Raw genomic sequence first — 26014 nt, forward strand, 5'->3', positions numbered from 1 at the left:
TCTAATTTACTAGTTGGGCTTTTCTATTGTTCATTTTATGTTAGCTTTTAAGACACTTTTATTATTTGATTTTATTTCTTTCCTCCTTCTCCAAGTTTCTCAAGGTTAGGTTTTGATTAGAATTAGGTGAGAAACTTTTCAGATAAAAGTCTCATTTTGATTAAAAACCATTATATTTTGAGAAAATGTAATGATTTTTAACCTTTTTTAATTATTATTATTATTTAATTTTTTAGGCCTCACGTCTCACAGCTCTAATTGTGGTGCCTTGACTTAATGACTTTTAGGAAATAATTTCTGGTGGAAGGCAGGACTTGATCTGAGGACCAGAATAAAAACCTGGCTTTTAATGACCAACAAATCTCTGCATTTATATTTTGGGCATATTGAACTCTATGTACTTTGAGCAGTTTTTTTCTGCAACTACTGGTCATGGATGTTTTGATTTTCAAGTCACAAAGTATCACTATTGAACTTTAACTAGATGACTGAACCACTCTAAAAAGGAAAGAAAAAAGAGACTTAATTCCCAGTGTGACTGGTTCACCAATTGTGTTCATGTTTGTATTCACTACAAACCAGCATCTACACCCAGGAAAATTCCACAATAGGAATGTTTACCAAAAATCACCAAGTACCACAAAAATAAACTCAGAAGTATTTAAATAAGGCATTTTTATCCAACTCTTTAACTAGGATCTACTGCATTCTATTTCCCTAATGCCAACTAAATTAGTAAACACTGTGCTATCAGCAATAATCCATGTATATTAACTTGTTTCTGTATTATGCTGCTGAATTAATATTGCTTAGAATACCCCTTCCTAGTAATTAGGGTATTTTCACAGAGCACAGTTCCAGAATTGCCAAGTACCTTGATAACTTTCATGCATTTTTCTGTCACAGTACATTTAACAGCAAAATCTCAAGAAGCTGCCAGAAAAAATAATTGAAAAAACATGAAAATTGTTGATACAGCGTGGAACTGCAGTGCCTTGGGCTTGTATGCAAGTGTGGATTCTCCCAAGTCTCCACCTGACACATAAATGTGTGGCTGACTCTCTGAGTGCAGTACATTTTCCTCAGTACACCACTTCTACATCCCCAGATTATGCAGATATGTGATGATACCCAAATTACAGAAATTATTAGAGGTGTCAGTTAGAGCAGCCCATCACTAAAGCCTGCCCAGCCACAAATGTGTCCTAAAAACCTTTTAATGAGGTAGAAAATTACAGATCCCTTTTTTTCAACTTTTTTTCTTTTTTAATTTGTTTGTTTTTTGTTTTTTTTTTTGGTGGAGGTTTTTAAGACAAGAAGTCTCCAGTCACCTCTCATTTTAAAGGTTTGACTTCATCTGCTCATCTCCCACCTGATATCTCCTTTCATAGAGTGACATTACACCTCTTCCATCACAAGTGTGGATGTCAGGGCATCACTTAGAGCTGCAGGTGGAAGAATGAAAAGGGGGAACAGAAGAGCTTAGAGTAAAAAAATATTCTATTTCCATATTAATGACTCCTCTTAATAAAATAGGATACAAGAATAGAAGGTACATGTGGGCTACAAGGAACTGAGTTGTGTCTACACAGAGTGTTTTCTCAGAATTATGTAGTAAGCATCATCAGACTATTTTTCTTCAGGGGTTTAAATTTCTCTGGAGTGGTAGGAGGAAGAGATGTTTCACAGAGCAGCCAAAAATAAACAAATAAAGAAGAAAATTCTCTTGGTAACAGATACAAGAGCTGCAGCTGTAAAACGCATTACAGCTTCTCTGACAGTATTTGCAGGTAGAGCCTTCTCAAGACTAAAACTAGCAAGCTCAGTGGAGTTTGTTCACAAGACTCTTGTGTGACCCAAAAGCCATTTACAAGACAACATGACAGATTAAAATGGCAATGAAAATATCAGTGAGACATCATCAACTTCGTTTTCATCAACTGTTCGAATCCTTGTTAAAGTCTTTAAAGTCTTCCAGGTGCACCTTCCCTGTCACAACAAGCGGTGTAACAAATGCAGCCTCAAGAATGCCTGATGCCAGAGGCCTTGATTTGTGTCTTCTGATTTTAGAGAAGTCCTAGTTTAGAGAGTACTGAAAGCAATCTGTACTAAAGCAACTCCTCAGCCATCCTTGGATATCAGAACATTTCCCTCATTCTCTGCCCAGTTCAGCTGTGTCCTGGTTGATCCCTTCAAAGCCATTTGATTTAGATAAAGCACCAGGAACAGGAGAGGGTATCCCCACATTCTGCTCTAAGTTATGACTTCAGGACATTTTACTTCACTCTTTATTTCTGATCTTAAGAATAAGTTAAATCAGTCTTCTCACTTTTCAGGCTGATTACACTCTTCATATTTACAAGCCAAAATATATAATAATCAATAAAAAAAGCCCAACCAACAAAAAAACCCTGGGGCACTGAGCAAGGCTTTACCCAACTTGTATCCCAGCACTGGCTACTGAGATGGTGCTGCAGAAATCTGGATTTCAGCTGTATTTCTGCACCCTCTCAGGGCCCAGCTCCCTTTTGGTTTCCTTACATGGGGAGTCAGCTGTGACACTGAGTGCAAAGGGATTCAGCATTTCAGTGCTGCTGGACCCTCAAGAGCCTGGCTGCACAGAATGGAAATGCATATTAAAGCCCAGTGTTACTCTCTGTGGTGTTCTCAATCACACATGCACAGCTGTTTTCTACTATGGATGTACTTGAGGACACACTGTGTCCATAGAATTGCAGCTAAAAGTATTCTTTTTGTCTTGAGGTCATTATGATAATCATAAATATGCCAGAATGAGATGCAACAGCGCCTCCACAAATAGTATTATTTTCACTTTTGACAGCAGAAGTACAGCCTAGCTTACACTGAGGTGTGTTTAACAAGGGGCATTCTGCTCAAGGTGAAAATACAGGTGGCAGTTTCATGCTTTGCAAATGGCTGTAGGGAAATCAGATGGGTGCTTGGAACATTTTTTCATCTTTTAACTTGCTCTTTGCCTTTGAAGTTCCAAGCCTAAGTTCCCATATTTATTAGGTTCCAAGAGGCCTTCAAAGTTTGAGCTCCACAGAAAGAGAAAATTATAGCTTCATCATTTTTCTCATTGCAGGTGTCCATCAGCTCATTTCACAATAAACCAGAACTGTAAGCAATGGCAGGAAAATTCAAAAGGCTTGGAGTAATACACAGGACATGGGGATCCAGGAACAGGGACTGTCTTTTCAGCCCTCTGAGCCCCTTCAGCAATTACAATTTTGTTGGATGTCTCAAAGACAGGGTACCCAGATTTCTATGAGTTTCTGCTTTTATTAGCCCAAAGGAAAACAGAGGATGTATAGAGCTCTGTGTTTGCATCTGACATTTTGAGATACACTCCCTGTTAGGAGTCCTGCAGGAAAGAAATAGTGATATAAACACACATGTGACTGTCTATACAGACACTCCTACAGAAATCAGTTTAAGTTAAAAATGGAATTTAGCTTGCATTAGCTTCAGCTAACACAGGTTCTGAGAAAGGATGAAAAAGCAGAAGCAGCAAACAAAATCTCTGGTATATCCTTTGCAGACCAAATATAAATTTAACTTTAGAAGTAAATTTGACCTAGAGCTCTTCCTTCCTTTATAAATTAAAAGAAAATATTTGACTAAACCACTCATGAATCTTTCTATGTTCAAAACCTGTGAGTTTGACATAAATTTATAGTTTAGAAGCTACCACACTGGTCTCATTTTAATCACTGGGTTCGGCTCCTCCTGATTTCAAGATGACTATTTTATCAAAAGCTTCTCTCCTAAAGGCTTATTCACAGGACATAAGCCCACTTCTTCTCATGGGCAGACTAATGCCTCCATAAGGAGCTGATGAGAAGTCCTACAGATGTACACCAAAACACAAGAAAACCTTATCTTTGTTTTGGACTATACAACCATGTTTGCAGGGAAAAAAAAAGCTCAGTGTCTCCTTCACTTCTCAGCTTTCCTTTCCATGTAAGTCAAAGTTACACTGGTTTCTGTCTAGTGGCAGCATGCTCACTTTCAAGATTAAATAGGTCTAACAGTATTTAAAAACACAACACTAGCCACTAGAGGATGTCTATCTGTGGCAGGAACGCCGGTGTCCTCCAAGACTTCAGCCTTTGTCCCTTAATTGTAGCAGGACTGGACCGAACTCTTCACTCTCCCATCCTAAATCGATGCTTTTTTCAGACTACTGTTCAGCATATTTCAGTTCTGCATCACTCCCAGATCACAGACCCAGTATCCCAATGTCATATAAATAAACACACAGTGCCCCTTTCATGCCAGTTCTACATTAATCTCAACAGATCAGCAGTGCAGACTGTGTTCAGCCACACTGCCTTCAAGAACTCATTCCAGCACCTCTGTATGTGGGGAAGTGGTGCCAAGGAAATCTGGGAGAGGGTTTTGCTCTTACCAGTAGAACCTGTTTGGTGTAACTCCCTCATGAAGAAGCAGCCATCTTCTGCCAAACTCCACGGAACTGAATAACTGTGGACAAAAACAAAGAGTCATGAATCACAGTAAAACACAAAGATACCAGAGAAATTAACCTGAAAAACCCTCTACCACTTCTGAAATAGTGACTTGGACTTTTATTCATCCCAGTCTAATAGGAGCACATCTGGGGCAGCTGAAACATGTCTGTGGTGCCTTTTATTGGCATAGAGAATACTCAGATGTGTGATATGGGACACAAGTGGTATTACCTGAGGGATCACTTTCTGGGCAAACCCAGCAACCTGCCCTGAATGAAAATTCATCATCCTGTTGCCTTCCTCAGTATTATGTCAGAAGGACTTTGTCTTTCCATTAGCAGTGCCATCCCTAAGAAGCTTTGTCAATCTGGCATCAAAAAATGTTCTAACATGTCTAGACTTCCCTTGCAGGACTGGATGAGTTTAAACAGCACAAGTTACTTCTTCCAAGGAAATCCATGATTCTCCCTCTGCTCTTGTCCTTCTCCTGCCAATGACATGACACCTTCTCCTCATCTGGTTACACAAACAATATCCAAATACATCAATCATTTCAGAAAATCTTTCCATGATAAATACCAAACCAGCCTGAGAAAGGTCAGCAAAAAGGCACGTTAGAGGTATTATAAATCTTCTGATATGTCTTTATGGAATGATACACAAATGTTACTATTACAGAGCTCTTACAAACAGCTGCTCTCCATAAGTGCTGCCATCAAGGAATTCTTCAGAAGGCCAGTAGAGGGAAGGATCACTTGGGTTCTGTTATTTCTTTTGATTAATTTAGCTTCAAATTGATCATGTGGAAGGATTGAGAGGCAGTCAGCCCCATGTTTTTCTTGCAGATTCATCTGTTTCCCCTCCTTTCTTTTCCTGTTAGACTTGGTCAGTCCCCTTTTCTGGCAAGGCAGATGTTGGACATTGTTTTTTGAACTATTATCTCCCTTTTCATGATATCTCTTAAGGGATTTTACATAAAATGCTGATGATCTGAATTTTTATGCACAAACCACGGCAATTTTTTTTGGAACATGAAGTGGAAATGGGTAGGAAAGAGAAAGATGGATGTGAGAATAACTGCGATGAAAAAATGATGATTTAGAAGCTCTGCATTCATCAAAAAGATGATTTGAATGTATTTTAAGAATTATGAGACTGGGATGTGAAAAATTTTTGAGGTCTACTTATTTGGATATTGATTCCAAATGCAAAACCCAATATCCCTCACCTTCCCTATGGTAAAACTTGTAAGAACATGGAGAAACTAATTAAATGAGCTTTTTAGTAAACAGTAGACTGGCATGTATTAAAATTTACTTTGAAATATTAAAGCAAAAAATTTGCCTCTTTCATCTCCCTTTCTCTTGAACACTGTCAAAGAAGAGAGAGGGAAGAAGACGGAGGGGACAGAAGATAACAAGAGTAAGAAGAGGGAGAAACAGTTTAGCTCTGTGGCTAGAAGTGCATCCAATTTCAAACCTTCAGTGAGTCTGCTATTTTTCCTTAAGTAAAAGATTATAGATACATTTTTATTTGAAACTTTAAGAAGCCCTAACTGTAACAAAGGAAAACTTTTCTTTTTGGAAATTAAAGAAAATCTTTTGGAACATTGAACAACCACTTTTTGAAGTGATTTAAGGTCATCTATTCAAGAACTTTACCATTACAGGAAGCATTTTCCCTCCTTCACACTCAAAATCCATTTCCAGACTGTTTTTATAATTGCAGCAAGAAATAAAAAACATGATAACAATAAGCTATTGCTATTACCTATCATCTCTCTGATGTCAATGTTTTTCTTTTCATGGCAAAGCAGTTTCTCCTGTGCCAAGTGCTGTCTTTTGCATACAGTAATTTAAGTTTCAATAAAGCTCATATGATCCTTTAATTAAGAAGAGGGAGCAATCCAAACTCAGCAAACACCTCTGTATTTCCAGACCAGTGATAAACAGGATGCAATCTCTCCAGGGACAATTGATGCTCCCATGGCTGCAGTCATCACACTGAATCTTGTTTTCCCACTTTTGTATCTCTTACCCTTATCCCTCTCTGGTTTCCCTGAGCACAACTTCCAGCTCTCTCTGAATTTGCTGGTGACAGTAACAGTAGTCAGAATTAATTAATTACAGGCTGCAAAAGCTTTCTCTGTGCTCGTGGAGCACCCTCCTCCATGCCTGCAGTCCCACTGCAGTGCCAGGTGCTTGACAGCCCCAGTGCCACAGCTTCCCTCTGCCTCTTCCAGCACAGCTCTGCCTCCAGAGGAGCCTTTACCTGGAGCATCTGTCAGCTTCCCCATCAGAGCAGGGGCTGTGATGCTGCACAGAGCCCAGACAGCACAGCTTTCTCCTAATCTGTGCTCTGAGGAAGATGTGATTCAGGCAAAAAAGTGGAGAAATGCAGGAGTTTCTAAGTCTGTTTCAAAGGTAGGAAATGGATACAGCAATACAGCAATTCTACTGTCAGGGCTGGACTCTTAAATTAGAAGCTGGTGCCCAGTGAGCTGGAGACAGCGGGTGAGAAAAGGCAACAGCTCTCAAAGGGAAATGCCAGCTCCCTGGGAGCCCATATCCAAAGCTCTCATTGTCTTTGATAAGACACTTTAATAACCAGACTTTAGAAGGTTTTTCATCCTCTGCCATTATCTCAGCACCAGCTTTGGCCTTTACTGACTCACAGCAGCACAAGCAGCAGTAATGTAGCTTTAGCAAAGGGGGAATTCCCCACCTTATATATGGCCACACCCTCTCCCCCCCAAAAAATTGCAGTAAAGATTTTTTACAGATTTTTTATTCCAAGTATCATTCATTTTTAAACCTAGTTTATTCAGTCAGACTGAAAAAAAAAAAAAAAAGAAGAAGTATTTGAAGGCTACGTTTTTATCAAGTATAGGTTATGATACAGCTGGGATTAGTTTTCCCCTTTTAGCAATTGTGGTGCTTGAATGGATATTTTTTAAACCCAGCATGGCATTTTGCTCTTGTTACAAAATCCCTGTCTCTCCTAGGACTCCTTGTGAAAGCCTTGTGCACGCAGTCCCTTCAAAGAGGACATTTTGTTTTCTTTGGCAAGGACTACTGTCTGATGACAATTTGCATTATTAGGCTGAAGTTAAAGTTCTCTGCTGCGCTTATTTTTCAAGCACAGATAGAAAAGTAACCTATTACAATTTTATTGTATGTTTTCATCTGAGGGCCAAGCTGACATTTCTGTTTTCACAGGGACAAAACTGTTATGAAGTTAATAGTTATGAAGAATACAAATCTTGTATTGATCTCTCAGATTTGACCCTTGTTCATCAGGGAATAATTCTCTTGCTCCTTCTCTTGTACATTTATTTTTCTGTTTAATAGGCAGATTTTGTAGCAGCCATTAAACAGTCTGGGTTTGCTTTGTTTTGCTTTTTTAAATCTTAATATTCTGTGAAGTAGAAACCTACCACTTACCTCATTTATATAAGAAAAAAGAAATGCAAAGGAAAAGAAAAGGCTGTTCTGAGGTTACAAATACCTCCTGAGGCTGAGCAGGGATTCAAACAAACCCTTTGAATGGAGAGGCAATTCCCCAGCCCCCTCCCAGCACACCACCACTGTCTCTGGGAGTAGAGAAAGATGACATCCAAAAACTGAACTATCTTATCCTTCTTTCCTTATCTACACCAGACATGATAAGATACTCCCCTTTCCTTTTTTTTGTTTTACAACTTATATGAGAAGTCCAAGAGCTGCTCATGCATTTCACAGGGATGGAGAAAGCTTCACCTTAAAATACTCTGGGACAGCCAGGTAACAGCAGGATACAGTTCCCATGTATTATTATTTTTCCCTTCTAACTTCTTGCTCTTTCCAATGCCAACTTCAGACTTGACTGATTTTTTCTTTTGCATTTCACAGTACAAAAAACCCAACTAAATTCTAAAAAATATAGAGAGAAAATATGATTTTTTTTTTCCCAAAATGTTCCACTAAGAATAACTGGAATTTATTTGACCCACCCATTCTGATATAATACCATCTGAAAGGTCATTATGCCAGTCAAGACCTACCATCACCCCTTCTGTTTTCAACAGATGACTTTTCCTAGCCAAAGCTGTAATGTGAGGAATGTCTTGTGCCTCCATCTTCACTTTAGTGCCTTTACAGATTGCTGCAGATAAAACTGACCCTGAGTGTCCATGATGTCTTCTCATTCAGCATTTACAATAATTGGATTAAATATTTGATACTGATGCTTCTCCACGTACAGATCTTGAATCATGGAGCAGTTCCATGTGCTTCCTAAGCTGATGAGGATATTACATTTTATACAATTATTTCATCTCATGCAAGAAAAAATATGCACATAGACATTCAAAACCTGGTTAAATAAAGAGTGATTTAAATTGCATGTTGGAAGCTACCTTAGGGAAATACTTTGAGAAAGATGGAAGTTCCTATTACTTTTCTTTTACTTAAGAAATTTCCTCTGAACAAGTTATAATGGAATACAGCACAAAGTCTGGGTTGACTGGGTTTACCAACTTGGGTCTAACATTCAAAAAGAAAAGGCTCTCTTTCTCTCACCTCCAGTTTCCATGCACTCTCAAATCATTCTCCCTGGATACAGATTAGACCAAAACAAATCAATCTACACTACATTATTGACCTAAAAAAACCAGATGCAACTGGAAAACTAGCTCAGAACAGCTTTGAAAGCACTGGGTTTGATTCAAATTCACCTCTAATTCCTTGAAAAGGTTTCTACTAGCCAGTGCTCCTGGTACTTTCTTCACATATGCTGACTTCTTGACTCTAACCCTTCCTTGTGTTTCTGTGAGATGATTAAAACTAATGCTATTCATGCTGTTCCCCCCTCACCCCTTCACACACCATTTATTCACATACAAAAATCCTCAAAACACCAGTGCACCTTAGCCACAGATTTTAAAATGGTGAACCAGATAAATATTTTGGCAGATCTTCCTTTTCCTCAAATTTCAAATTCACTAGAGAATGCAACATCCCAAAAGCAGTTTAGATTTAACTAAAAATGCAACAGAGTCCAGGATAAAGACAAAGTTTTCTGAAGATGCAACAACACAATTTCAAATACATGCAAGCATGTCCTTCTTCTTCTTCTTCTTCTTCTTCTTCTCATTCATTTATGCAAAATAAGTTTATTGCTGATAAATTGTACTTTACCACTACTACAAATGCAGGTGCATTTGAAGAAATTCTAGTCTTCTACAAGGTTTCACTCATCATTCCCATTGTTCATAAGAGCATTTTTCAAGTATTATTAAACTCTGAAAGACCATATTTTTAACTGATCTGAAATCTCAGGAAAGCAATGAACAGTAGGGAAGGCACGTGGATTCCTGCAATTTGGTGATGTACTTCTCCAATTTAAATCTCTCTTGCATTTATTTTGCTCTCTATGCAGTCTGCAGAAAAAGAGGGGTTAGTGCATCAGAGGAAGACCTCAGGTTGAACATGTTTATACAGGCATATACAATAGTCCTTTATGGTCTTTCACACCCCTTTTCTCCTGACTCTATCTGTTGGATGAAAAATTATCATGGTGGGAAAGAAGTTTCCTCAGTGGCGAAAGAAACATCTCCAAACAGGAATGGAATGGAATGAACAGGGACTTGGATGGACACATGTTCCCAACATGCATCCAGTGCAGCTTACCTGGGTGTCTAACAAAGTCAATTACATTTAAAGAAATTGCTGCACAGGGCATCTCTTCTTCAGAGCTGCCAGCTGTTGGGAGGTGTGCTGCTCTTCCCTGAATCAGATTATGGACCAGGCTCTTCTCCTCTAACACTGCACTTAACAGAACAGTAAGTTTTGTATAAAAAAAGAATGTGAAATCATGCATGGTATTTCATTCCTAAAATAAAGCATGCAGAAATGGGCTACAGGGATGATACTCATTTACTTCGCTGATCTCTGATCTATTTGTAAGTTCCACTGTTAAGAAGCTTAAATATCCTTGAAGCAATGAAGTTCACAAGATGCTGCACAGACTTTGAACATTTTAAGTTGCAGGCAATGCATTAATCATGCAGCATCAATAAGGTTACCCAATAATTGGTGTTTATTGAATGCTGATGGAAACACATCAGAGTGATAAAGCTGTCAGATACCTGTTTCACAGCCCATTCCAACAGCAGTGATGTCTGCAGCTGCTTTTGCTGATGGACCACAGGCTGCTGCCATGCAGAGTTGTTAGGTATGGTCATAAGACAGCAACTGCTTTGGTGAATGTTCAGCAGATCAAAGCACCCTGAGGATGACCCTCAGCTTTCTTCCTACCTATCCCTCAATAACTCCTCACACATTGTCAGCTATGAGCCACATCAGCCAATACTCTGGTTTTGTGGCAGCTTGCAAGCAACTGCATTAGGATGATGTCCCCAGTTCATTCAAATCACAAGCTACAACAGCGACAGGAAACATATTTTTTACCAGGAGGTATTTAAAGGACTCTGACTTGGCATATATATTTTAAAGACAGAAGGAGCCTCTAACATCATCAGTGTGTTCCCCTCCTAACAGATGCTGCAGCATCTCTACCAGTAATTCAAGCAGTAGAGAGAATTATTCAGGCCAACAACTGATGGCTGAATCAGTATTGTATCATTTGGAAAGACACCCAATCTCAAGTCCAAGGGATGATGAATTTACCACTCCACTTGGTACGTTGTCCTCAAGGTTAATTCCCTTCTCCACTAAAAAATACTATCTCTGCTACAGATAACAGGGTACCCAGCACCTGCTTTCTGCTGTGTTGTAAATTTACTCTGTAGATTCATAATTGCTTAGATAACTGCAAAAAATAAGCACATTTTTGTTTAAAAAATGTATTGTATTTGAATGAGAACAGAAGATGAAAGGCTTACTACAGCAGAATTTAGAGCAAAGTGTCAGAATTTTCATGCACAGCTTTAAATTTAGGAATAAATTATTGTTCATCATTTGCATTATATTAAAACCTATGGCTTCAAGTGAATGTAGTGTTGACAGACACTTTGTATAATGAGAAACTGGAGACATTTTGGAGATTACACTCAACCAAATGACAGAAAGAGAAGACAGAGGTTAGTCACGTACAGAAAAGTAACAGGAGTTGCTCAACACCACAGAGATCAGTACACATCCAGTGATATGGGGTGTCTCTTCTATTCCTAATCCACTGAACCATCCAACTCTGATGGAAAGGAAAAAGTAATTTTATTTTATTTTTTTTTATGTAAGTAGGGAAAGTGGATTTGTATAGAACATCTTGCAGAGAAACAACAGATCTACCCTTAACTAAAAGATTGTATCCAAGGATCCCAAACCAGAAAAAGAACAAGCTCTCTAAGGCTACAGAGAGCTGATCTTTATACAGATGGATAAGCAAGGACATATTGATTTGCCTAAAGATGAGTGAGTCAGTGGTAAAGAGCACAGTGATTACTACTTGAAAATCTTTCCTTCTGTTTCACTGATCACATTCCTGGCCCAGAAATCTATCTTCCACTGGGCTCTGCTGGTTGATTTTTGACTTTTCCCTTTTTATTATTAGAGTAGGAAACAACATTAGAGATTCCTATCACTTTTAATTCCATTCTTTATTTTAAATTGTTACCCCAGCACATTATGCTCAGTGAGGTCTGTAAAAGACTGATGGGTACTCTAGGAAACTATATTTTTCAACACACTCTCTACACTGGCTTATGGCCAATTTAAAAGGAAAGTTAAAAAAAAATTAAGACAATACAATCTGGCACCATTACTCTTCTTTGGATGTGCCTTCCTTGTTTATTTTCAGATTGCTGGCTGCCACAAAACACTTATCAGTTTGCCTAGGGTTAGCAAAGGGTATGTGCAAAGGGCTGTGTGCAGGATGTGTTATCACACATGATGCCTAACAGGTGTCTGTGCTTCGAGCCCTCACACAGTGCCCAGCACAAATGAGGGCATTTCTCTGCATTGCTTTCTTAAAAACACCCACATGGAAGGGCTTAAAAACAGCCACCAGCATTCACAAGGCCTTCCTGAGGAAGGCCCCATGCATCCCTGGCACAAGTGCTGGTAACCCAGAAGAGTTATCTAAGTTATCTAAGATCAAGCAAAAAGTGCAAAACCTGGGGAAAACAACTTTTAACGTGGGAATTACTTGTTACTTTTTCCATCTTCAACAATGTGCATCAAAGAGATTCAAGTCTGCTGGAAAACTGGCTTGGATTATTAGGTGCCCCAAATTTTAACACAGAGAGTGTGGAATGTTGCAGGAATAATGCCACAGGGGAAGGGGGAGTTATTCACACAGACCAAAGTTAGCTTTATGCAAACTAGTTCCCTGCTTGTGTCCACAGTCTGTCAAAAGAGATAGGCTTTTCCAGAGGATGATTCAAAGTGGCTAATGCTTACCACTCTAGAGAAGCTTCTTTCCTCTCCATTAATTTTAGATGGGATTAGCCTCCCTCAGCTAACATTAGCCCAAGTGAACAGTCCTCTAAATTGTTGTCACCACTGCTGTCAGCAGTGTAGGGAAAAAAAAACAAAAAAAAACACACAAAAAGGAGGTCATTTGATGGCAGTAGCTTTTGCAGGGGTTTTGCTGTTTTTTTTTTGTTTGGTTGGTTGGTTTGTTTGTTTGTGGTTTTGTTATTGTTTTGTTTGGTTGGTTGGTTGTTTTGGGGTTTTTTTTTGCCTTTCTTTTTTTCCTATGATGCAATTTCTGAGAAAATTAATCTGGATTTTATTCTCCTTTCTCTGATCTAAGTAAGAAATGACTGTTACCATTGAAATTGAGAGTGTGTAAATAGAAAAAAAAAATAATTTATGTTGAAAGAAACCTGGAGGTTCTGGATGTTACCCTTTTCCAAGCAGATTCACTCTCAAAAGATTCTAAGGCAATGAAATAAAAGGTTTTAAAATTACAGAGTGTAATCAGAATAGCCCATCACATCTTGAAGAGAATACTGGCTGCATCTATGGCAGATACTCTACTGTCAGACACAAGTAATAGACCAAAACACATGGATAGATGGGGCTGAAGCACTTTTAAGTGTTGGCCTGCTCTCTCACAGACATCCTGTGGCCATATGAATCTCTATCTCTTCTCTAAGTGGTTTCTCTGTCATCCCAGATATAAGAATACCTTTCTCTTCCACTTACATGCATGAGGAGTGGACATCCTTTAATGCAGGAAAATGAAGAAGATGATATGGTTTGATGTCAGAAGATATTGTTGTCTCAAAAGAATCAGAATCCTGATTTGCCAAACTTCATCACTTTAAAAACACAGATGAGTATCAGTCCCTAACATTCATCTTCAGCATGATACACACAGCAAATAAAGGAAGGCAGATGGAAAAGACCAAAGACATTTGGAAAAGACCAAAATGAATAAAGAAAGTAAAAAAAACCCAAAACATAAACCTCTTCATTTACTAGTGCTATGTTGACAGAGCTCCTTTAATTTGGGGTGCCTCACTTTTCAAGAGTTACTTTAAAACGAGAGCGGAGAAGCAACAACAATAACTCCATTTTAAACCTGCTTTTCAGCCTCTGTTGCTGCCTTCCAGCACTTGAGTGCCTCTGTGCATTTATTCCTGAGCTGGGCAATTACGACTCTGCATTTTGCTTGTCTGACTTGTGTTTCCCAATTTCACCTTTATTTCATCTCCCCAAATAGCTCTGTTATTCCTGGCTGATTACTAACCACTCCTCTGTGTGCCTGGCCCATCTGAATAGCAGAAGATGTCTCCACATGAACTAGAGGCTCTTATATTCCACGGTCTGATTACACAGCAAACCACTTTTGGAGACTACACAGTAATACATAAGTAATATTCCCATAAAATGCAGCCCCTCATTCTACAAGCAAGCTGATTAAACCCGTGAGAGCTTACATGTACAAGACCTCCAAAAAGCCTTTGCCTCACAAGCACTGCTTTACTGGGTTTGGAGTTTCCTTCTGATTTGTAACTCCTTTATGCAGAAAATGGAGAAGCGTGCAGTAGTTCTGCAATTATGTGGCAAGAATCAGCCAAGTAACAACTGTACTTTCAGCCAGAACAATTAATGCAATCATGAAGCAATTAGAGCAGGCAGCAGATGGTTTGCTGCTCTTTTTTTTTTATTTTTTATTTTTTTTCTCAAGACTGGCAGGAAAAAGCCATGTCTAAATTAGGGACTGGTCTGTCAGCAGTGGTAATTCAAGTCCACTGCCCAAGGCAGAGACATGGGAGAAAGATATGTGAACAAAAGCAACCCAGCCACTGAAGCTTAACGAGTTATCGTCCATCAGCTGAACCCCAGTAATTAACCACATTCACTCACAATCAACGCCCAAGAAACTGGGACATAAAATTACTTCAGTTAAAACAGATTTCCCTGCTTTTGAGTATATATCCTATTCAAACAAACAAGAAAAGATCTTATCATAGTAATAGACTAAGTGGGCTGTGAAGAGATTGAGGGATGATTCTGTGTGACCCATTTACTGTTTATTACAACAGAGCAATGAGAGGCATCCACTAATGGTGGCTTTGCCCTCATCGATCCTCTGTTGGATGGACAGCTCCTGAGAACCAGAACAGTCCAGATCCAATGTGATTCCTGTCTCTCCAGCTCCAATGTGATTCCCGTCTCTCCACCTCTTGCTCTATTCACCACCTGATTTTCCCCATCCAATTTGCTGCAATGATAGGATGCAAATGGATGATAACAATCAAGTGTTTTGCTAGGATGTAAAAGTGTTTTCTAGTTGATTATCACCTCCCTCCTGTCAACAGCAAAATTAAATGACTGCACCAATCCTAGCTGGTCAAAATCCAATTTACTCTTCAAAGTCCCCATCAAGAAAACCCTCACAGCCTCTTCAGTCAGTGGCATCAATGTTAGTGGCATCAAAATGTAAATTCCCTACCATGCAGATGTATTTCCCTTGCCTCCTTGGGTGACTCAAGTCCTTATGCACACAGTGCCTGGAATCCAAGGAGTAATGGATTCTCTTCCTTTAAATACGGCCTTAGCACAAGATCAGGAAATAGCTAACAGCAGTGTCATTTGCTGCAAAGCACCCCTCAGCTCCCATTGCAATTATCTAAATACCTGCAGGATTTCTTAATTACTCTGAGAAAATTCTGCCTTTGGATACACAAGCATGAAACCAAAGGGAGTCATTTACACTTAGCCATAGGCTGAACTTGACCCTTAGTTCGAGTTACCTTTAATTTAGTCCAAGCTGATTAATACTCTTTGCCTGCTAGTTACCCTCTACAGTTCTTGGGCAAAGCTTGTTGAAGTCAGAAAATTTATCCATTAGGCTTTAAAGTAGAAACCAGGGCTGACTCATACCCATTCAGTATACTTTCAAATTTCTATTTTAGAGTTAATTGGTACAGATCTACAGACTTTGTGCTACCTGATTTTTGCCTTGCAACAACAGAATTGAATTACCAACAGTTATTCCATTTGCTAATCAATTCCATAACCAAGAAAACTTTATAATACAGCCTACATCCTTTCTCCCGAAACACCTCACACACACAACTCCAACACCAACCCCATAAATTCATGTTAACACACAAAGGGACCCTTTGTTCTTATATCCAGATTGTCTTTTGGGATTCTGTGGAAGAGTGGGCATTTCCTATGAAATAGTGATGATAGACTTCTTGGTAGCCATCAATCATCAATTAAATATGCCTTAGCTGTATGGTCTCTAATTCAGAATTATTTCCTGACCAGAATGAATATCCTAGCGATTGAAATGAATTTTCTACTATATCCTACTTGACAAAGCTCCCACTGAAAGTTTCATTGATCTTCATGTAATAAATTTCCTGTTATTAAACACAGTAACTTTCATTCCAATGGTCCTAAAAAGACATCAGAGACCAGATTCTGTTCTGTTTTGTATCAGTCCAGAGAACTCAACAGTCACAAGGGAAAGGAAGCATTTTGGCCTTGTCTAACTACATCTTGAACACAGACATAATTTAATCTGCACATTCCTCTGAGCAGAGTATAACCATAGTACACTTTACAAAATGCTGTGGGAGGGGGTGAGTGAAGAGTATTGCACTGTACAGAAATAATTAGGAGGCAAGATGCATTTTTCAGTTGCAAAGAGTACTAAGCTACAGTCCTGGAATGATTCTGGTTTTGAGTGTAAAGTGAAGGAAGAAAATATTCCAAAAATTTCAATATGATTATTTTGAGACCTTAGTTTCCTTATTTTTTTCCTTTGTTTTCCTCAGATTTACAGTAAGAATAACAACAAGCCTAATTTATGCAAAATGATAATTGGTAGTTTAATTATTTTATAATTAATTTAACTACACAGAAAACATCACAGATTTCAAATTTTATGTTGATCCTCACATTAATGTATAACCGGAACAATTCAGACATCAGCTTATTGATTATAGTTTCTATTCTCAGAGATTCATCATACACAAAACAAAAAGGAGAACACTAAATTATTTTGTGTTAAAGCCTGTATGCTAAATATCAAGATATTTTACTCTTCTACCCTTCCTGGGAGCTCAACAAACTCTTCTGATATTTTTCCAGTTCTATTCAAAAAACTTGAAAACGTCAGGATTTGAAATGTGCAATTCTCTGAGCAGTTTGCTCCAAAGGCTTGTTACTTTACATCTGAGTTTATGTGCCATTGACTCCTAACCATCAATTTTTGTTAGAAGTTTTCATCACTAAATTGAAAGGGTTTGTCCTATGATTTGTCTTCCCCACTGAAATATTTATTCACAACAATACAGTTTTCCTTCAATATGCTTTTTGTTGAACTAAACAGATTGAGGTTTATCAAGTCCTTCACTGTAACAAAACTGACTTGTACTGATGTGTCTGATTTTCAAAAAAATTCCAACAATAAGTTCTCCACAAAAAACGTCCTGTGTTGTTGTGTTAGGCTGGGCAGCAAAAAATGAAGGCAAATCTCACAGCATATTTATCTGGCTGATGGATTACCCATATTGAGGGAACTGGACTTCAAAGGAAATTGATTCACTGCTACTTTTTCCTCTTAGAAAATAAAAAACTACTTGAAAATATGCCAACCACAGAGGAACAAGGAGTGTCTTATACTGTTCTTGGAGCTGATACTAAGCTGGAGGAAAAGAATTGTCGAATAAGAGGCCAAAAGCCTCATTAGAGGTTTGTGAAGGATCCTAGCTGTCTTCTCTGCTCACTGCCTGTCACACAATATTGCCAAAAGGATGGATGAATCAACACAGACTGCCAGATCAGTAATAGAGGGCCAGGCCCCAGGAACACAGCAGATGCCCACGTCCTTTACTTTGACCTTTACACTGAGGCTCGGTCAATGTTTTCTGCTTGGAAATACCAAACTGGTATTTCCAAAGGTATCACCCCGCCAAAGACTGCCCTGAAAGCTCTGCAGCAGTGGCACAGAGAGGTGGGGAAGCTCTGAGTGAGCAAACCCACAACTCTTACCTTCTGATCTTGGCTGTAGGCTAAGATCCAATCCTCCTGTTTGGGGTGGAAGAGCAGACTGTGGATGTAGAAGTTCAGACGGTATTTTTGATAGGTGGCTCCTTCATCAGAACTGATTAATAAGCTGCTTTCAACTTCTGGATCAGTCAGCAGCATAATCTATATGGAAGGGAGAGATGAAAATACAGTGGTTAAGAGGAGTCAGATGGAAAACTAAGCAAGCAGCTAGAAACTTCAGAGAAGCTTATTAGATATGACTGTTACAAAATGCTTCAGTGTAATGTCAAATCTACTGTAGCTGATGTTTCAGTAATGAAAACAGTATGTTTCAGCTATGTATATAAACACATATCATAACATCAAATAGGCAGAATGACTTTACCACTAGTTAAACCAGACCTACGTGAAGCTGTGCTTAGCTTACTTGAAAAATTAAACTTGAAATTTCTAACACTAGAGCACAGAAGTTATCTGGCAGGCACACTGGGCTGCTAGGGTTTTCAAGAATGATCTACTGGAGTGACAGACAAAAAGTTAGCTGCTAAGAAAAGAAACCCAAAACACAGAGAGAGGAGAGAGACTGATCTCTAATGGTGGGTTTTGTTAGATTCTGGCAGAAATTTCAGAGAAGGCAGTTTCACTGCCTAAAATATTGTAACCTGGCTGTCTGCAACAAGCAGTCGTGCTTTGGCACGAGAACACATTTGATAATGTGCTGGGTTCTTTCCACCTCCAGTTTCTACTGTGCTGTGAATTATAGATTTGGTAGTGTGTCAAAAATAATTTCTGCATAGTAAATTTGCTTTCTAGCTTTGTCCAGGAGCATTAGTATAGAAGTGACAAAAGATCCATGGCTTGGAGTTGTAGTAGCTACTTCACACCATTAGCTGTGGTATTAATTGGTCTGCAATGCTGATGAATCAGTGGCAATAATGAGTTACTCCTCTCATGTGTCTCTGCACGAGAGAATATATGGGTCTGAGCAGTAAAAAGAGATTGTTCCAGTATTTCAGCAAGCAACAGAGTAATACCCCTCAGGAATGGGAATGAGGCATCATGACTGAAAAACATGAAAAGTTTTAAAGACTATTTACCTTGGAAAGGTATTAAAGGCTTGACTCATTAGCATTTTTATTTTATTTTTTCTAAGTTGCTTTGCAAATGGAAAACACTGATCTGTTTCTAGACAAGACTGAAATGAAAATATCCACACCTGGCATTTCTCAGAACAAATTCCTGTCTGGGTCTGAGTACTGCAAAAATCACACACTCCATTTCCTTCTCTTCTTTCATTTAGGCAGGCAGAGTCAGACACAACTTAACTTGCTACCCAGGAATTATAAGGAAGCATAGCATCTGGTGTCTGTGAGACAGCAGCTGCTAAAGAACTATTGTATGTGAAGGTGTAAATACACATATTATCTACACAGAATACGTCCTTCATTATCGAGCAGCTGCCAAATCTTATTTCTGTCTCTAGAAACCTCCTTGGTAGTATAACAACTTGGCCTCTGACCTAGAAGCTTGGGGTTCTGCAAAACCCCTAAACTTTCAGATCTTGAATAATCTCAGACCAGTCACACAACCCCACTATATCTCTAACATAAAACAGGGTAATGTTTCCATTGAAGCATAAAGGTAGAATTTCCTATTATATCCAATTTACTTTAGAAATTAGTAACTAAAATGTGCATTCTTAAACATTTTTATTTTCATTTAACACTTTCAAATATTCCAAGCATATAATTAATGTGATTTCTAAACTAAAGATTGATAAATTATATAAGTTGCACAGAAAGGACTAATAATCAAGCTATCAATATATATAAATATAAGATACTGTCACTAAATAGCCTATATCCAGCTTCTGAAGCCAAAATTTGTGATGTTACTTTTTCTTATCACACTAATTTCTGGGACCTGGTTCCTCTGTTTAACGTTTATTGATTTGGCACTGTGATTCAAGCATTATGATTTCCCTGTTTTTATTACTTCCTTCTTGAGTGGATTTTGTTTATGTTGGTATTTGGAAATATCACAGCACAGCATTAATTTGGACTAGAGCAACTAGAGCAGAAATAAGCACAAATCAATGGGCTTGATCTGAGCTCCCTGAAGTTAATAAGAGTCTTGTCACTGCCTTTGGATTGTGCCTCTAAGGCAAGTTGTTAATCAAGATCCACTCTAGTCTCACATTCCTTCTACCTGGGCAAGGAACTCATCTGACCTCATCACTGTCACATCCAAGCACATCACTGCCTTGACACATCGGCTGTCAGGCCACTCCTCTGAAGTGTGAAAGTGATCTTTTCTGCATTTCTTAAAAAAGGAATGGAGGGAGAAACTGTAGAGGCACTGAAGCACCTAATACTTCACCCAATCAATAAATGTTAAGTGCCTAAACAGACTTTCAAACACTGTTAATCTGCTAACTACCACCCTGGGCTATTAGCACTTTGTTTTCAGGACTCTCTGGTCTCCAAAAGCCTTGGCTTTGCCTTGTGATAACCAGCCATCCTACAGGTAAAAGTGCTTCAGGACACACCAGTTTTGTTTCATATGCCAACAGCACCTCAGATGTGGCAGAACTGTTCGGAACTGAGGTGAATTTAAGTGAGGGCACACAGAGGGTGGGAGATAGGGCAGGGAGTTGATGGATGACTCTATCCACCATTCAGATTGCTAACTATGAGACCAGCTTTCAGCATTATCTGGTCCACCGTTGTACCTTGTACTGCTAATCACTCTGCTCGCTTGTCATAAAGCGAAACAAGTTAAAGCCAGTCACCGCTGGCATCGCAGCCGCAGCACCATGTCTTTTATGAGATAAGAAAAGCAAATTTCATTACAACATATCTGTGTGCAAAGAATCAGTTACAAGCCCAAAAGATAGCATTTATTGGATAATCAGAATAAGTTGATACCTGCATGAAAAGTAAGTCAAAACAAGAGGGAAAGGCTGTGTGTATTTATATAAAACTTTTAGAAGTGTGTGTCTGAAATTAGCCCTCCAAAATTTTGGGGAAACGTCCGTATCAAGTCCTTGTGTTCTGACTCAGGCCACAGCAATTTCAGAGCACAGGAAAGGCACTCCTTTTCAAGGAAACTAAACCAGAACATCCCCTGCCCATGGCAGAGGGCTGGAAGTAAGTGGTCTTTTAGGTCTCTTCCAACACAAACCATTCAATGACTGTGACACACCTCAGGAGTGCATCAACCAACCACTGTTTTGGGTGTTCAGATCACAGGACCATGTTAGCACTGTTCTGAAGTCAGACCCTCCACCTCCAAAACGCCAACAGTGCAGATGTCATCTCAACATCAACCATTTCATTCTACAAACACCCTTTCACTGAGCTGCACTACATGCTAATGTAGTTGCAGTCACATCAGTTTAGTTTATTGCCTAAGTTGCCTGGAATATAAATGAGAAAGGAGGGAAAGTACGATTAATTTTAATGCTTTTTTTGTTGCAGCATAGGAAATACAGAGTAAGTACTCTTTAGAATCTCCTTTTAAATAAATTAACCCAATTTATGCTTTGAGGTAGTCTATTACCCATTTATGCAGCTGCTTATACAGAAAGTACAACCGGACACAAACGTGTTGAACAAGAAAAGCATGAAAACCCAAACCAGAAATAATAACAAAAATTAATCTAAGTTTAAATGCTATAAACTTTAATATCTAAGAATACCTAAGATAAAGACATTACAAAGAATTTATTTTTTTCATTTTGGGCTTCACTGTAGAAAGCATGCTGAATTTCCTGAAATGTAAGCTGCTCCATCAAACATCATGCTCTGCTTTTATAGTGCCTGACACTGCATCTTATTGCTTTCCCAGCTAACACCATGTTTTTGGATGATGTTGATTCACAAAGAAATCAATATGATTTTTGCATATGAAAATCACACCTCAGATTTATCCAGGTCCTTAGAGCCTGTAGGGAAAGGCAACCTAGTTCATGAAGTCAAACAGGATTTTTGAGGCAAGTTTCCCTTGCCAAAGGATGTGAAATTGCCATGGGATAAAGGCTGGAAGACACTTCTAAGATCATCAAGTCCAACCATTAGTCTAACACTATCAAGTCCACTCCTAAATCGTGTCCCTAATCACCACATCCACACACTTTTCAAACACTTCCAGCAATGGTGACTCCACCACTTCCCTGGGCAACCTGTTCCAATGCTTGATCACCCTTTCAGTGAAGAAGTTTTTCCTAGTACATAATCTAAACTTCCTCTGGTGCAACTTGAGGCCATTTCCCCTCATCCTATTGCTTGTTACCTGAGAGGAATGACCTGCCCCCACCTACCTACACAACAAGAACATTATCAGCTTGGTTGGGCTGTTTGTAAAGACTTGGGCCCATATTTTCACACTGACAGTTTTTAAACTACCTCTGATTCCACCATTACAAAATTAAGTTATTAACACAGGAATAAGAAGAATCTGCATCTCACTTCCAGAAAAAGCCCTTTGCAGTGGGAGACCAACCTTAGAGTGCCTCTGGTCTGGTTTACTGCTGTCTTACATTAAATGAAAGTGAAGAGTGAGTAGGAGCAAAGACTACTTCAAGCAAAGCAAGAGTGATAACTCTCTGTTTAGATCAGTGTTCAGCAATGATCAGAATCTGCTTATTCACGCCAGGCAGAGCAAGCACACACTGCACTTCCTATTGCTCCAGATGGATGGGCTTTTTACCTCTGTAAAAAAAAAAGCCAATACAGTTGACACAGTCTTTTGCAACCAAATGCAAGGCATCCATTAATCATTTCCCTTCTAGGAAGGGAGAAACGTGATTTGATTTTCATAGAAATGACAAATGGAAACCAAACATAATTTATGGACCTTAAAACAGTCCACACTTTTTTCACCCCTTTTTCAGTGCTAACTCTGCTGATGGCATTGCCATTGACAATGACATGTATTATTGCTGTCATCACAAAGAAACACAGGAATTCTTAGCAAGGGGACTCTGATTTTGCTTCTAGAGATGGAACTGTGAGTCTTATAAATCTGCTGTGAATGCTAGATTTAGTGGCTTAGTAAAAAATGTCCAGAATTGCTCTCAGTCTTTTATTTTGGCCACTCACATCTCTACTTGGACCAGCTTTTTGCTGACACTTCTTAGGAAAGAGCATAGTGCAAGTGAAATAGAACAGCATGAAATCTATTTCATGGAGTCACATGTTTTTTCATTCACTTCTGAGGTACCAACAGATATCATCTGACCAGAAATGGGGATAAAATGCAAATCAGGTCAAATCCACTGAAAGAACCTTCACTTTCCTTACCTATCACAAGCTTCGAGCATAGACCCAACCCTGGTGACCCACAAAGAACAAGTAATAAAACACAGCAAAGAGGAAATCAGCAACAGAAACCAGAAATGTCCTACTCCTAACAAAAGCATTCCCTACTTAAATTCTCTAAAAAGCTTCATTTTTTCCAGTTTCGCTGTATGTCAGTTGCATAACTTAAGAGAGTTGTGGAGTTTGTTTTTTCACGTGGTGACTGATAGCAAGAGGATCAGTGCTGTGGAATCCCAAGATAATGAAATACCATTTCTGCCACTTTACATACCTCTTCTGAATTTGGATTGCCTTTCTTAAGTGAGTGTGTGAGTGTGCATGAGTGTGCAAGAATACAAGAGTGTGTGAGTGTGAAAGTTTTCATGTATAGCTGTGAAAGTGTGAGTAAAGAGAGGGTCTGGTCCTCCAGATTCAGCACTCCACACATGCATTCAAAGAAACGTGCTCTGCTTTTAATTAATTGAACTCATTCATTGTCTAAGCTTTCTTAAAACCTAGAATAAGACAGAAAGTGAAACAATCCAAAGGAAGGAACTGCTTTGGTCATGAAATGCTGAAATAAATGCAGTGCTACTGTAAAGTAAATTATACCTATTCCTTTTACAGGACTGAGTTGCTGGAAGCAGTACGTGTTTGCAAGAGCAAACAAATTGGAGACAAAATTATGAAAGAAATAACACAAGCATTTAATTGGATATTAATAGGGAAAGAGGAGACTGAGGCCTCCATTAAGTTTTAAAGATCTTTCCTCGTGGGCTAACATCAGCTGCTGTAGAAATGTGCACATGAATAATGCCACTAAAATTTGGCCCAAGTTTCTGCTTCAGATACATTGGGTAACAGTATGAGCACCTAAATGAAAATATGGCATGAGCTAGAGCTGACAGTTTTGAAGCTGTCTCTAATGCCAGCTAAAAGACAAGGTTAGTTGCTGAGCAATTTCATTAAGACACCATTAAAATAATACACCAATAATTCAATTGAGGCACTGTGGAGTATTTCATTGCCAGAAGTTCTTGTTAGCTCAGAAAGCGCAGCAATTTTGTAAGGAAAGAAAAGACTTCAGTGACAGAATTACACTTCTAACACTGAAGAAAAGAAGAAGAATATTTCCTTTGAATGATGACCTGGATCAGAATGGTTGCAGAAGTAGAAATGACCTTTTTAACACAAGGAAAATGTCTGGAACAAGCTGTTTTGCAACTGTTATTCAGTGACTTAAGAAGAAAGAAGTTCTTATTCATATAACGACACAGAACCCAAACTCATTAAATCAGCTTGCACATTGCTGATATGGAGGGTAACATGCTTCAAGCCACCCCCAAAGAAAAACATAGTCATGATGACCAGACAGTGTAATTCAGACTCCAACTGAATAGTGGAAACTATCATCACTTCCCCCAAGAACCCACAGGAGGTCCATAACTGGTAGGATATGACCATCTTCCTCAAATCTTGGCCGTTTAAATGTAAAAGAAATGAAGTGGCGAAAGGTTCAGACAGTGAATTCATCTTGTTTGTACCCATGAAAGATTTAGTGCTCATTGAGTGGTAAGACAATCTCTTGTCATCAGAACACTAGATGGCAAAGGACTATCTTTTAAGAGAGAAAAATTACCATCTGCCAATATTTTTGAAAGCTGAGATTGCACAGTATTCCTAATAAAAGAATTGTTGAGAATTGCATTTGGCATCTTGATGAATGTTGTTTGACATAAAAAGCTGGCTAGTGGATGAAAAAAAAAAAAATCCACTTACCTGTTCTGTATTATTCAAGATGTTCATAACAGGCCAAAAGTGACTGCAGAATAAAGCAGCCATAAAAGCTGTATTTTTTATTATCTGTGGGAATAATCTGTGGTTGTTTTACTGGATAGAAAGAGTGAGTGCATGTATGAACAACAACTTAGAAATATTTTATGTGGTGGTCTGTACTATATATCACCAAAGCCTCAGGTGTAGGGTTGGGTCAGTGCCACAAAGACTCAAGAAAAGCAAACATGAGGCTGAGACACCTGTGCAGATGTGATTCAGCTGTTCTCTCCCTTAATCCTACTTGATATGAATGGGGGTACACAGAAAGTCCAGCGGCGCAGAGAAGAGATTTTTCCTAAGAGCAGCATCAAAAACAATCCTTCCTTCCTCTAAAGCAAACCTCTGAAAGCACCAGTGGGGTGGGAATGTTCCTGTTCCTGGGCACACAGACACTGCAATCATTGCTGGCTGTGCAGTGGGAATGTTCCTGTTCCTACTGAAATCCAAGAGAGGGCAGTGCACCCCCACAAGCTCTTTCCTCGGGATGTCCACCCAGGGGACAGGTTCCCACCTACAGCCTCCTCTCTCTGCAGCTGGGCTCTGGCAGAAACCCGGTTCTCAAAAGTGCCTCACCTTGGACCAGACCTGAATAGATTCAGCAACTTCTCTTTATCCATTAAAGATGAAGAAGCAGCAGCATCTCAGGGCTTTTGTGAGCTGCTGAGTCACTGCTTGTGGGCTGGGTTGTGCACAGAGAGAAACACCGACCTTCACCTTCTCAAGTCACAATCCCAGCAGCCAGGGTGAATTATCAAAATATATACTTTTGCTTCGAGGTAATAATTAATCAAAGGATGAAAAAAGATGAGATGGGGGAGAAAGGAGGCACTGAAGATTAGTGTCACTTTTTAAATCTCAGGTTTTTTAAGTCCAGCTTCCATTTCCATTAAGCCAGAATTAAATGAAATAAAAAGATTCTACGTTTTGT

General features: G+C 39.0%; 1 protein-coding gene across 2 annotated transcripts in view; it reads right to left on the reverse strand.

Moving 5' to 3' along the window:
• Nucleotides 1-26014, reverse strand: part of LOC107206988 (VPS10 domain-containing receptor SorCS1) — a 261910-nt gene that overhangs the window by 87925 nt on the left and 147971 nt on the right. For both annotated transcript variants that reach the window (XM_015633576.2, XM_033515613.1), the window contains exons 4-5: nt 17954-18112; nt 4433-4506 (exon numbers count right to left, since the gene is read on the reverse strand). In XM_015633576.2, the coding sequence (XP_015489062.1) occupies nt 4433-4506; nt 17954-18112 (233 nt within the window). The remainder of the gene's footprint in view (nt 1-4432; nt 4507-17953; nt 18113-26014) is intronic.

Source organism: Parus major, chromosome 6 (genome assembly GCF_001522545.3).
Source record: "Parus major isolate Abel chromosome 6, Parus_major1.1, whole genome shotgun sequence".
Lineage (NCBI taxonomy): Eukaryota > Metazoa > Chordata > Aves > Passeriformes > Paridae > Parus > Parus major.